General features: G+C 38.9%; 2 protein-coding genes across 13 annotated transcripts in view; one reads left to right on the top strand and one right to left on the bottom strand.

Moving 5' to 3' along the window:
* LOC112576454 (septin-7-like) overlaps positions 1-7077 on the bottom strand; it is a 41468-nt gene extending 34391 nt beyond the window's left edge. For 2 of the 9 annotated variants that reach the window (XM_025258873.1, XM_025258872.1), the window contains exon 1: positions 78-995. In XM_025258873.1, the coding sequence (XP_025114658.1) occupies positions 78-482 (405 nt within the window). In that variant the 5' untranslated portion in view covers positions 483-995. Of the gene's footprint in view, positions 1-77; positions 1181-3060; positions 3078-6320; positions 6345-6971 lie in introns of those variants that run through there. The other 7 variants (XM_025258875.1, XM_025258882.1, XM_025258884.1 and 4 more) reach the window with 7 other exon arrangements.
* Positions 7078-10662: 3585 nt separating this feature from the next.
* Positions 10663-13541, top strand: LOC112553280 (regulator of G-protein signaling 3-like). 4 transcript variants are annotated; one of them, XM_025220392.1, is made up of 5 exons: positions 10663-10981; positions 11090-11269; positions 11804-11866; positions 12101-12272; positions 12697-13541. In XM_025220392.1, exons 1-5 carry the CDS (start codon positions 10867-10869, stop codon positions 12713-12715), a joined length of 549 nt encoding a protein of 182 aa, XP_025076177.1. In that variant the 5' UTR covers positions 10663-10866; the 3' UTR covers positions 12716-13541. The 4 variants fall into 4 exon arrangements, 3 of the variants coding, with proteins under 3 accessions (XP_025076177.1, XP_025076176.1, XP_025076175.1); XM_025220391.1 differs by having other exon boundaries at positions 11036-11269; XR_003096999.1 differs by having other exon boundaries at positions 10663-11265.

The raw sequence follows: 13541 nt of genomic DNA, 5'->3' as shown, positions 1-13541 counted from the left end.
GAGGAGAGAGCAGATAGAGTTTGGTTACCACCATGCGATTATTAATGTATTAACCACAGTAATGATACAATACGTACAACGCCTTTCCCGTTCTGATCTTTGTTAGCATCCATGGAAGCCTTGTCTCCTCCAAGCGAAGCAGCGACGCTGCCCTTCGGTACAGTGGCCCCTGACCCAGGGGATGGCGATCGTTCTGATCCGTTCACAGACCCCGGAGGCGTGGTCACGACCGGCTTCTCAGGCTGCGACGGCGACACGCCGGCAAGACTGCCACCACCACTACCACCACCTCCACCACCACCACTAACGGCGTTACTGTGGGCCCGGTTGTCTGGCACCCTCGGCTTCTCGCCTTCGTCCTTCCGGAAGCTGGAGCGAAGTAAGCGCGTTCTCTCCGCGACGGAAGGGGGCTTTTCTGGGAGGGGTGGGGCCGGTCCTCTGCCACCTGGCTGTATGGGTGGCGTGGAGGCTGTTTCCGACATGCTTGTGTAGCACAAGACGCCGGGTGGATTTCACATTCACCACACCCCGCGCACGTGGTAGGTTACGCTACCCTTCTCGCTCACTCAGACGGCGGCGCTCCCCGAAGTGCACGCGCGGAGTCTGGGCACGACTGCACGTCAAAGGATGGGAAGGCAGCCAACACGAGTTTCTTTTTAAAATGAAAGTTTGTGACCAGCGCGTGCGCTCCCGGGGCTGACGTGCTTCGTGCAACCACTTCACGCGGGTCACAGCTGTGCTATCGCGTGGCGAGTTTCTTTCTCAGCAGCAGCAGCAGTCAAAACTTCCACAAACAATGCCGAAGTTCCCAACTCACAAGCCTGGCCAGAACTCGCCCAGTAACCAAGGAGTTATTCAAGAAAAACATACCACCACCACCATCAGAGGCCTCCGTAATCCCACGCCAAGAAAACTGCCCTACAAAGGTCGATGGGGGAAAAAAAAGTTGACCGAGTACTTCAGTCTGGCATCAAGATGGCTGCAGGATACGGAAATTTCGGTGCGGGGCGAGTTCCAGACTGCACAAAACTCAGATGGAGGCCGGTAAACAGTCCCGCAGCACGTGTGGTTCAAGGCAGCAGCAGCAGCAGACAAGCAAGCGGCATCAGATGGAGGCTGCAGCAAACCCACTTGGTCGGCTCACGGCGAACGTACACCGACACACCGTGCCCGCTTCCTTCCTGACGTGTAACCCCCCCGTACTTTCCCCCACACACCACCACCTCCACTCCCCCATAACTCACAACATGTGGCTAGCTGTCAGCGGCTCGTCAGGGGCGTGACGAAACACAGGAGCGTGCACTATGTACAATAAGTTTCTCTTGCAGCATCGGCCACTTCAAAACTCGAGTGCCAACCGGACTTCTGTACGAGCGTCTTCCTTAATACACCAAAAAATGCGGAAACTGGAAAATTTGTTCAATGTTTATCTCTCATTGGCCATTCCAGAACAAAGCCGCGGGTGAAGCTTTTCTTCTGCTCTCTCATGTTCACGATCGAAATAAAATTAAATAGCTCACTGATTTTTCTCAATGTTCATCCCACAACAGTTGGACGCGGGCTCAGCTGTGGCTTTTTCTTTCTTTCACATTTATGGGTGGGTTTAGAACGAATCCTGCACGCTGAGTGCTAAGCGTGCCGCTCTACCGAGACATGCATCAGTAACAAAGGCCTTGATTACAATGAGTCATTCCCTCATCCCGCGAGCGAGGAGACTCAACTCACAATGTCTGCTACGGTGCTGACCAACAATGCGGCTATTACTCGCCGGTCTTGACCAATAGTTGAGCTGGTGACTTTATCAGTTATCTGCTACAAACAAAACCTTTACCTCTCACCTATTAGTTGACAACGCCCCCCCCCCACCACCACCACCACCACACATATATTGTCCTCCACAAACCTCGTCAGTCTCAAGTGTTGCACCACATGCCCTGCTTGTTTTTGTGCGACTTTAAAGGACATTGGGATTTTGCGCCACAAGTTGCATGACAGGAGACAATGTTTTTACAATGTAAACAAGTGTAAAGAATGAAACAGCTTTCTGAGGCAGCTACTGCTGGACGTAAGTTCGAAATGAAAATAAAATGTTGACAAGGATACGATCAAAGGTTGAGACTGAATTCAACAGAGGTCTTTAAATATATCCTATTTCCCACTTTTAGCAAGGTGTATTCTTCCCATACCTCCCTTCTTTCGGTCAGTCTGATGGACAGCACCACTATTAAAAACCTTTTTACAAGGGGTCCAAATGAAAGGGCTTAAGTTTGTCTGCCTGAACTGGTATGTGAACTTTTCATCAACAGTCACCATTTGTTCCAGCACAAAGGATTACACAGCACACTGTGATACCTGCTGCACAGCTGTGCCAGTTCTTCAGCCTGGGCTTATCATTAATCAACACCACTGGACCCCTCAACCAACCAAATCACCACTAAGCTGTGAGACCTGTCAACAGGGCAATTCATTACAGGGAGGGGGGAGAGGGAGAAAGTGATGTTTTCATGCAAGGCATAAGCACATGCCTCTCCTCCCTAATCCAAACAGCCACAAGCATGTCTAAATTCTACAATGAGGGTATTGCTCTTGTTCTAACTGCTGTGTCCCTTTTTAAACAGCAGCTTACCATATTACAATTTACTCATGTCTGGCATCTATTATTATGCTTATTGGCTTTATAAAAAGAATGCTATGAAACAGCAAATATACCAAATCAAAGCAAGTTTAAGAGTGAAAAAACACTTTCTCCTGCCTAAAAGCCATTCTTTTTATTGCAAACAATTCCTCAGATTTTTAAAACAAAATCACACATACACACAGTCAAATTTATCTTAAAAGGTTTTGACTGTATATTAACAATGTTATTAAACATGGTGAAAACAAACGTTCGTTAGATATTTTCAGATACTTGCTGATAGGTGATAAGGGGGCTGCTTTCACAGGACACTTCATTACAATCATAAACAAAAGATAAAAAAAAGAGAGAGAACAGTAGCAGTGCTGTGGTGTAAAGATAACTGCTAAATCACGAGGCTGCATGCACTCGTCAGTTGAACTCACCGATGAAGATCCTGAAGCTGGAGGAATCATGAAGCAGATGTGATCATGCAAGAAGAGAAAGAACAAAAAAAAGACTGGTTAACTTACAAAAAGTAAAAGAAAAAAAGACTATTAACTTTATATCTGACTGTTCATTAGGGCAGACAATGTTTGCACAAGACAGATTTTTAGAAGTTTCTACAAATATTTACATGCATGAGACAGACAACAAATTCCTATTAATAGGTGCAATCTTTTGAAGAAGTTTACTACACTGTGTTGAGCTGTTAAGACAGAGTAACTAATTTGTTCTAAGCATGCATGTATATGGAAATATTCAAACACAATAAACAAATTTCTAGACTGCAATCTGCCTTTACATAATTGTCAATATGGAAGCAAGTGTGAGAAACAAAGGAAACATGAGCAATAATTTTGATGAGCAGTAATTTTCAAAATAAAAACATCACAAACGATAATTCTTGTGAAAGTGTGTGCGTGTTTGCATGTATATGCATGCTGGGTAGTATTAATGCACTTTTGCAATTTTGGGTACACATCATTAACATTTTTTCCAGTGCAACTATGGAGTATCTCAGTGACTACAATAGCTGCACTGAAAGCCTATTCATGCAGTGATGCTCGTAAATCCCTTAGTACAAAATCTAGTTTGGTTTCTCTATAGGCATTTAGTAGCTATTATTTATCTGACCACAAAAGTAAACTTGCTGTACTTCATCTACCGTACTGACTCTACAAACTTCAAATTCACTTTCATCAAGCATCTCTTGAGACACTGCAAGTCCAACTCTGCACCACGCTTTAAAGCTGTGCAGAGAAAGTTTTCTGCATTACACGAAGATGAGAAATTTATACACAGAGCTTTTTAAATACTCGATTTCTATTATTATGTTTTATAATAGTAATTTTACAGAAAACAAGGAGGTAACTATTAGACAACAAAGAGTACAAAGAGACCAGATTGTACTATGTAGTTTTTTCTAAGAAATTTCTAAATAAAAATCTTCTATTATTCATACAAAAAATCTATCAAATAAAATGTATCAAATGTCTGTATCAGTATGACAGCAAAATTAGGAAGTTTTCTGACACATTTTATTTCATATTGGAGTTTTTATCAAGAGTTTCCATATACATTTGTAACAAAACTTTATTTTGGTTGTTCATGCCATTGACTTGCATTGTTCTACCATTCCATTCTTTTTCTTTCATTTTGATAACAATAAGTTAAAGGGTAAACAATTAGTGATGCATTCTAAGTGTTGATAGTCAAGAAATTAAATCACCTGGTATTTTTAAATAAAGAACAAAGATTAAAGTGTTTAATTAATGAGCAGAACGTACACAGATCTTACTTATTAATAATACATTTGCTCACTCCAGTTATTTATTTAATTCTCAATGCATTCTCTAACATCTTTTAAAATGTAGACGGCAAACATTTATCCATATACTGATCAATGGTACTGTTGGGGAATCCACAATGCCATGGAGAGACTCAGCACTGACAGTTTTAATCTTAATGGGGAGGCACAGCTATCTTTCTGATACTATTTCTGATAACAATGCTACTTTTCTTCTTGTTGCCTGACAAACGAAATTTGAATTACAAACAGGTGAGAACCATTTCAGCTGGCTGCTGTTTCCCTCTGCAAGCAAACACAACCCCTTGCAATAAAATGGCCGTTATCAGGCACAGCTAAACATCCAGAAGTATCAGTGAGATAGCTGGCTTTGCTAGGCTGGGGCAAAAGTATGATGGCAGCTATGAAGAGAAGAGAACAAAGTAACCAGATGTAGTATGAGCTAAAAATGTATGAATTTATTTAAATCAAAAATGTACAAATTTATTTAAATCTACTGCTTTACAATGAAAATTAAATAAGGCTTATACCTAAGTGTAAACTAATTGGTTGACTAAGCAAAATTTTTGAAAATTATTCTATATATTTATAACATGAAAAATGTTTACAGGTTAGGCACAAATACTGAGTTCAAAAAGGCTGTAAGAGAAAAATGAGCAGACTGACCATGCAGATTTTTAGTTTTCTAAGCAATTATCTTTAACATGCAATAGCTGTTGACTCAAGCTAGCAAAAGTTCTTGCCTCTGACCTATATGCTTTTCTGTCGTTCATCTTACATAGCTTAATGATAGAGACTATTATCTCCCCGGTTATATTTTTATAAGATAAACAAGACTAAAAGTATGAGATGAGATCACTGTTGATTTAATATTGTAAACAGGATTTAAACTGAATATATGTATGCTATTTTTAACACTTATTGCCTGACAAGTGACACAGATATGACTTAGCATCATGAGTAACGAATATATAGCATGTATACCAGCATTGTATTTTGCAAGTAATGACGTCTCAATCTGAAACCAATCTTGCATCATGGTTTTGATAGTGCCATGCATGCTTTTTGTCAGCACCGAAACATATATTTTATATTAATTTGTTGTTGGTGGTGATAGCCTGAGTCTGATTAGCCAGTGCTTATTTAGATGTTTTGACTGGTGTAATAGAACTGGTAGGGATAATGTTGGTTAATTTTTGTGACACTTCTTTTATTGCAGCTTTCAGAAATAAAGGACAAAAAAATTCCATTATCACACATTAATGAGAATAACTTTATCTACAATTAATAGCATAAGGTCATTGATAATTTTGACCGTTATTCCTTCAAACAATGCTCATTTTGCAAATTAATATTTTGCTATTTTCTATTAGAATATACATAATTACTTATTTTATAATTTAGTTGTTTACAATTAACAAGAGCAATTAAAAATAGAAATGGCTTTGGTATAAAGCTGTCTGTGAAGACATCAATCAAGATATAGTGAGTTAAGATCTCATGAGAGTCCCTCTAACTCTCTGACTAACAATGCTTTAAACATGAACAACCAACACTGTCACTAGGTATTATTAAAATATTATTTACAATCTTGGCTGTTATGTTGTAGTTAAATCAGCAGCAAACCAGAAAAATTTATTTTAAATACAGAAGTGTATACTATTGTGGCCTTGATCAGAGAATGTATTTTAAATTCAATGATTAATAGTAACACTGTGCGCACCAACACTACTGTTGTACTAGTACTGTGTGAGTGGTTGATCTTCTTGAAGCATATCTTTAAGTTAACATAATGCTCTTTTCGCTGGGGTGTTCACATTTTCCAGACGATGCAAGAGTAGACTTTACAAATTAAAATACGGAGACAAAAAATGGTGCAGAAACTGCTTTCCAGACCTTAATCATGAAAATGCAGACTCACGAAGCCGGGTCACAGGAAAATTGCAATGCAAAACTGTAACCTGATTAATTATTAATGACCACACATTATTACAGCGAAAGAGTAGGGATTGGTGTCGGATATAATATTCTTGATGCCGGTGTGCATAAAAGGTTGCCATCTTTTATAGCATATTATGCATAGGAGATAAAAAAAAAAAAATACTGCGATGCACAACAAATAAAGCTTGATATTAAAATGACCCTGCCCAATCTCTGAACCGTGACTGAAGGAAGATAACCCACTCCAGTGATTCATAGGATGATTACACACCGAGACAGGTGGCTGTACTGCCAGAACCTGCACAGCAGTTAGTCATGGACGGTTTGGCGATAGAGAGAATTTTCTTGTCTTTGTAATAAAGTTTATTTATTTTGCTGTTTTCATTCGAGATCGATCTCGACCAAACAATAAATGTGTCAAGTTCTAACGCTCGAGCGGTTTTTCCGGATATCCGATTCTCGACGGTCCCTACGAAAATGCGCGCTTTTGGTATAATTAACGCGAAACATTAATAATAATTAATGAAATCCGCGGCGACCTCAACCAAAACATTCATAAAACAAATATTGTAAATTTGTGTCCATTATTTGTAAAAGCCTACTTACACATTTGGAGATATCTATAGTCAGTATGTCACTCTTTCCTCAACCCTCAACAACCTCAGCCAAGGTCCGGCGACTCTACTGCACGCTGTCTACGCTAGAGAAGTAGCTTCCCTTTAACAGCGTCTCTCGATTTTACAACATTCATTGATCTTTTGAATATATATATATCCTTTATATCGCTATAATAGTACATGCATTTCACAAACTTTTGTATAAATATCTGCTAATTCCAAAATGAAAATGCTCTTATATTCACCAGGAGTTTAGACATTTGGTGAAAATACACTCATCTCATTTGTATCCTGTTTTTGATTTCTGTTTCTTACTTTTCAAAAATCGTTTAACACTGCTCAGAGTTCAATTGTAAACTGTGAGTGTGTGGTGCAGGAAGTATATATGTATTGGATGAGATCAATGAAAAAAACCAAAGAAAAATCTTAATTTCATGTAAAGTTATAGATTTTAACATTTGTCACTGGCTAGGCAGTAAATGATAATAAAATAAAAACTATATATATATACACCAAAAGATGAAATCATAAAGGTATCCATTCCTAACTCCTCACTTACTGTGACACACGACAATCAGGAGAGGGTACAGAGACCAACTGAGCAACGCTGGACTCTGGCATAAGACGTCAGATATTATCAACAAGGAGACATGCAGCCGCTGTTATAGCATTCCTCGCCAACACCTGTACGAATGACAGGTGACCATTTAGTGTTTTCTTGATTCCATTGAATTGTTATCGCCATCAGATACTTAACACAGGTGAGCATGCAGTGTATTGTCTTCCATTGGATGGTTCGTCCTCGCCGTCAAGTACATACAGTCTCATCTTTCATCGTAGATTATCTCAGTCTTTCAATGTACAGGCATGTAGCAGCTATAGAGGATCGAGGTAAAAGAAAATGTGGTCCGAACTGATCACTCGGGCAGAACCAGCTAAAATGTGAGGTAAGTCAGGTAGGCATTTGGTATCCCAAAAGCCGCTACTGTATCAGTATAGGGTATTACGAAAAAGTATCGGGTGAGTATATAATTATGCGTTTGGCCAGGACAATGGGACTGTTGGGTGCTGTGTACCACACATTTTGTGAAACCTTTCCTCCCATTCTCGGTCCACTTATTTGTTGTGGTGTGTGCTTATTCTTTTATCTCTGTCACTCTCCCCTATCTTTTCCCGTTGTGTGCATTCTTTGTTAGCAACCAACCATCGCTGGTCTTAGTATGGGACCCAACTATAAGGATTTAAAAAAATTCTCTAGCCATAAATTTAACTTATAATTATAAAATACATAGAATTGAATTGTATATATAAAAATGAATAAAAACATAATATAAATGGAATATTTCTCTAGTTATAAAATGAATTCTACAATTATAGAATGAATTGTATATTTATAGATTGCATTTTTTAAAATTATATAAGGAATTGTATAGCTATAGAGAGAAAATTATAAAATGTTTCACTCTTAGCGCCCCATACCTTATCTCTAAGTCAGGATTTTAATTTCTCTGAATGGATTATTTCCGCTGGCCGTGTTAATTTGATGTTCTGCAGATCATAAAAATTAAATGTGCCACATTGGGTATTAACACCATATTGTGAAAAAATATTTGCTGCTATGTAAGATTGATATCACATGCAAAAGATTAATGTATTTCGTACTCTTTTCTCAATCGAAAGTTGCGAAAATGGATTAAGGTGTGTGGACGCTCTACTACCAGATGGCGTGGGTTGAAAAAGTAAGTTAGGCTTATGTTTATATGTAAAAAAAAACATTTCTTTAGTGCAATAGATCCTGCACGAGATTATCCATACCACACACCATCTTTAATGTCAAAACGTACCTACACAAGCTTGTGATCGCAAAATTTGCAGAAAAGCTTCTATGAATCACGAGGATTCACCACGTCAGTTTGCTTTGCAGATGAGAACGAAGCCCCATTACTTCTTGGTCTTCTGGTGGTCAGTAAACAATCGTTTATCGTTAACTAACATTTTACAGTTTTAGTCTATTCGCAGGCTTCATTAACTCTGAAATTCAAAATCCAAAAAAAGGGGTTTGTTAGAAAAAAAAATTATTAAAAATGCCGCTGCCGGAGTATAGTGATTGCAATATACTTTAGGTCTCGGTATGGGTTTGAAATGTCCTGCAGCTAAACCGCTGTGAGAGTGGGATAGGGACTTTCGCTTCCTGTTTGGACGTGCTAAATGGCAGATTGGGCGATCATCGATCCAGTTATAGAATCACATTAAATTTTAAAAAAATCATGATTTTCCAGGAATAGACTATATCGACCTGCCATTGGAGAAGCGTAAAATTGACAGGCCTTTTCTGTTTACGAAGTGTTTGACCCACTTAAACTTGTTGGACAGAGCGCTTTGAGAAACAAAAGTTCAGAGACTGTAAAAGCATATAGTTGTACAGTTGTGCCCGTATTTTTATTGTCATTTTTTTTTTTTTTGACTCGGCTACAGTCAAGAAGCGATAGTATATGTCTCTGCCCTGGAGCAAGGTAAAGGACAAGAGTCTTGTTTCAGAAGTTTAAAGTGGTGTCCAGATCCCGCAGATATCTATTGCTGTTTGACCCCTGGAGTCAAGCTTATATTATATATATACAGTGTGGTGGCAAAAGCGTCCTAGGAAAAGGAAACATGAAGCAGTGTCCGCGGGCTCTCCACAATGCTTTATGACTTTGAAAACAAAATGCTTTTATCTGAGTTCCCCCATTTAGCCCTGGGGAAGCAACTTACTCTCGATTCATAAATACGGCCCCCATGGGGCACTTGCCATCCATCGATCCAACGCTGCAGTAGAGTTCAGCTCGCTCAGGCACCGCATCAGTGTAGCGAAACTCTAAATAGTGGTCTGGGTATCCCATAACTTGACTGAATGAAAGCTCACGCTTATTAATTTGGTAACAGGGTTGGGGACAGGTGTTCCCCCTCAATCCGCCTGCTTGTGGGCCCCAACCCCTTATACTTTTCTTTATCACGTTTTTCCCTCGCTGTCTTCCTCCTTCATCTATCTGCTCGCTCTCTCTCACACACACACACATATACCCGATTATTTTTATAGGTTTGAACAGAAACAGTGGTAGTCACCCGGCCAGATTTTGGGGAATGTTATATCTTGCAATGAGCTTTACTTAGTCATTAGGGGAAAATGTACCCCACTAGACCTTCAGATATAAATGTGTACTACCGTGGAGAGGTGCTTTCCATGAAAAGTAATTCCTTGCGTGCAGCTCTGTTCTCAAAATGCTTACATTACAGCGAACAGAAAGAGATAAAATTAAACAAAAACAAAATAAAAACAATATAAAACACAAACACAGAATCTAATAAATTACATCAGTAATATACATTGAAATGCCTGTGTCATGGATGAATTCTGGTATATACAAAAAATCCTCAGAGCTAGACGAAATTTGAGAGAATAGATGTAGCATCACGAACTTAAAATACACGTTCATGGTAGTATGCTATTGAATTCCAGCTGATGGTAAAAAAAAAATTGCGTTATCATAAAATAAGCACATTTTGCCTTTTTTTTTTTTTTTTTTTTTTTGAAAAGCGATTTTATTAAAATCTATTCTCCCTATTTCTAGAAAAGCACGCATAGTTATGAGGACCCTTTCTCACCATTTTTTTTTTTTTAATATACCAGCATGCATCTTACCCATAGGCTATACTTCCGGTTTCGAGTTGTCGTTCATTCGTTCACGTGCACAATATAAGGATTGTTTATATTTCTTAGAGAAGAAAAATTCGTTCCGAGTGCCATACCTCGTCATAGACACCCGCTATAAAGTTATCATTGCACTATTGTTCTTTCTGTTGTATTTGAAACTTGTATTTAGTTTTGGTATTCATGTGTAGGTACAATGTTTTTCAAGACCAAAATAAGAAGTCGTCCCAAGGTTGTAACAAAGATGATGAACCCCTTGACAGGGCGATGGGTAACCGTTAAAGAGAATAAGCGAAAGAAAAAAGACACAGTTTCTGCTGTTCCCTCCCAGCAACCGATCCCGACGCGACAGGTACCAGTCACAGTTTCTGCTGCTCCCTCCCAGCAACCGATCCCGAGGCAACAGGTACCAGTCACAGTTTCTGCTGCTCCCTTCCAGCAACCGATCCCGAGGCAACAGGTACCAGTCACAGTTTCTGCTGCTCCCTCACAGCAACCGATCCCGACGCGACATGTACCAGACACAGTTTCTGCTGCTTCCTCCCAGCAACCGATCCCGACAACACCATACATCGATGCAGAAGATGTCAGGGCCGTAAGTATGTATGAAGGATTTGCCTTTTATGAACTTTCTCTAGTAAACCGGTGACGGTTTTATTTTATTTTGTTTGTTTGTTTGGGTTTTTTTTTTTTTTTGTTATTATTAGTATTATGAGAGGTATGTCCATTCGCCTAATAACATCCTGAGCCTAAAGAAAGCAGAAAAGTAAATATATCTGTGATATGCAGTGTTTCTATGCAAACATTTATCTGCTCTTTGTGTGTTATTATGCAACTATAAAAAAAATCTGTCTAGATTCTGTTAAAGCAGAGACATATTTGCTGGATGCAGTGTCTGAGATAGCTGAACAGGTGACCTTTTTGCTGCTTGTCATCAGTCCCAAATTCTGTGACAACAACAAACGTACATAAGAAAAACCCTGTTTGTAGTCATGACATTATCCTGCCTATGTAAATCAACACCGATTTTTGTAATTTTAAATGAATGAAACAGATTAGTCATAGTGAAGGCAGACACTGATAAAAACTGTTGACATATAAGTTCTTAATTTCATTTATTCATTTGTGTCCAGGTACAGTAAAGAAGAATTCTGCAAAGCAACACCAGGAATCTGGGGTTGAAAAGCAAAGAACAGGTGATAATTCTTTGTTAACAGATTTGATAGGACATAATTTACAACTGTTCCGCTTTTGTAGCTAATTGTATTGTTAAGTGTAGTGATGTATAGGTCTCAGTTGACCATAGACATTGTCCTTTGAATGAGAAGTCATAGCCTTCTTCAGTACAATCAGATGTGCCAATCAACTTTGATGCCAGCAGTATTTATGTTGATGTGGAGTCACAACTAATATTTAATGTTATTATGCAGGATTCAGAACTCCGTGGACAGCAGCAGAAGTACTCGTTGTCCAGCAACACTTCAGTCAGGAGTTGTCTGGGCTGAAGCCAGTGACACGCAGCAGCATTGAGAGTTTTTTGACCCAACAAACAGTGGTCAAAAGGACTTGTACTGCAGTGGGAAATTATCTGTTAAGGAACAGGTAACTTCGACACTTAACACAATTAAGGGCATCTGTCAGCATGATCCACTAAAGCTAGAAGAAAAAGAGTATGTTTTTGTTGTCTCCAATATCAGCCTGTTTGGGGTGGGGGGAACAAACCACAAAAGTCCCACTAGACAAGACATCAAACACCGCAAGTAGGGTTAGATAAGACACACCTTGCGCAGAGCACTTGACACCATTGCCAGGCAGGCTGGAACTATAAGGGGAAGAGGAGAGTTGGGAGGCCTAAGCAGACTTGGAAAATATCAGTAGAGAGCAAGGCAGTGGACCACATAGGCCCCATTGAACTAAATAAATGGTGCACTTAGAATTTGTAATGATGGCTTGTGGTACTCATTTCTTCTTGTACAGCTTGAAATAGATAAATTTTGTTAATCTTACCTATAACTTCATGTTTCAGGAAGAAAAAACAGACCTAATGATCAGTAATGAATCAAAGCACCTTATTACCAACACTGATGACACTTGAGATGTTGGATTAAGTCTGATGAACGGCACTGTGTACTTTCAAGACATTTTCACTGCCATGTGTCATCTGTTTCACAGAGCTGACTGATAGGTGGGTTCTTTCTGGGTACTCCAACTTCTTTATCACCAACCACCTGTGTGATAATGTTCCATTATACAGCCCACCAAACTCAAGACATTCAAAAATTGCAATTTTTCCTTTTTAATAGCTGTCAGTTACATTGAGCTAAATGTATTCTTCATTATGTTTATGTCTTTGGAGAAGTAAACCATTTGCCCAGTGATGTGGTTTGAGCTTAATACAGAAAAAGGACATGTTGCATGATTATATTAAATGTGTAACAGGAAAAATGTGACACACTTGCTTTGTAGCGAATATGTTGCTATCCATGTGAATTTGACATGGTAGGGGTTTTTGGGTTGTGTGGCTGTTACGTAGGTTCAGATGCTATGAACTGACTATTTGATCTACACTGTTAATGTTGCTATTGTGGTTATGTAGTAACTGAATATATAAAAATGCAAAGAAGTTATAAATGTGGAAGATTATAAGTTTTTTTAATTGGTCTGTATGATTAAATTCTTTGCTGGCATGTGTTTGTGCAACAGCTTCTCCAGATTTCATCATAAATGAAAAAAAATTATTGTCATTTTGGTGATTTTTGGTATGATGAAAAATTGTTTCAAGTATTGGTTTATAGCTTGCCTTTCCAACTTGAGAATGAGGGAGGACCAATTTCATGCCTTGTCAAATAAAACTGAGTATACTGTATCATA

This window comes from Pomacea canaliculata, linkage group LG12 (assembly GCF_003073045.1).
Source record: "Pomacea canaliculata isolate SZHN2017 linkage group LG12, ASM307304v1, whole genome shotgun sequence".
NCBI lineage: Eukaryota > Metazoa > Mollusca > Gastropoda > Architaenioglossa > Ampullariidae > Pomacea > Pomacea canaliculata.
Note: the sequence above shows the minus strand (reverse complement) of the source record. Positions and strands in the feature narration are given on the sequence as shown.

Excerpts from the sequence above, each read along its gene's own strand:
- LOC112553280 (XM_025220390.1), top strand. The coding sequence starts at position 10,867 with ATGTTTTTCAAGACCAAAATAAGAAGTCGTCCCAAGGTTGTAACAAAG. Across the intron at positions 11,270-11,803 it reads AGAAGATGTCAGGGCCGTAA|GTACAGTAAAGAAGAATTCT; the intron begins GTATGTATGAAG and ends ATTTGTGTCCAG. Across the intron at positions 11,867-12,100 it reads GGTTGAAAAGCAAAGAACAG|GATTCAGAACTCCGTGGACA; the intron begins GTGATAATTCTT and ends GTTATTATGCAG.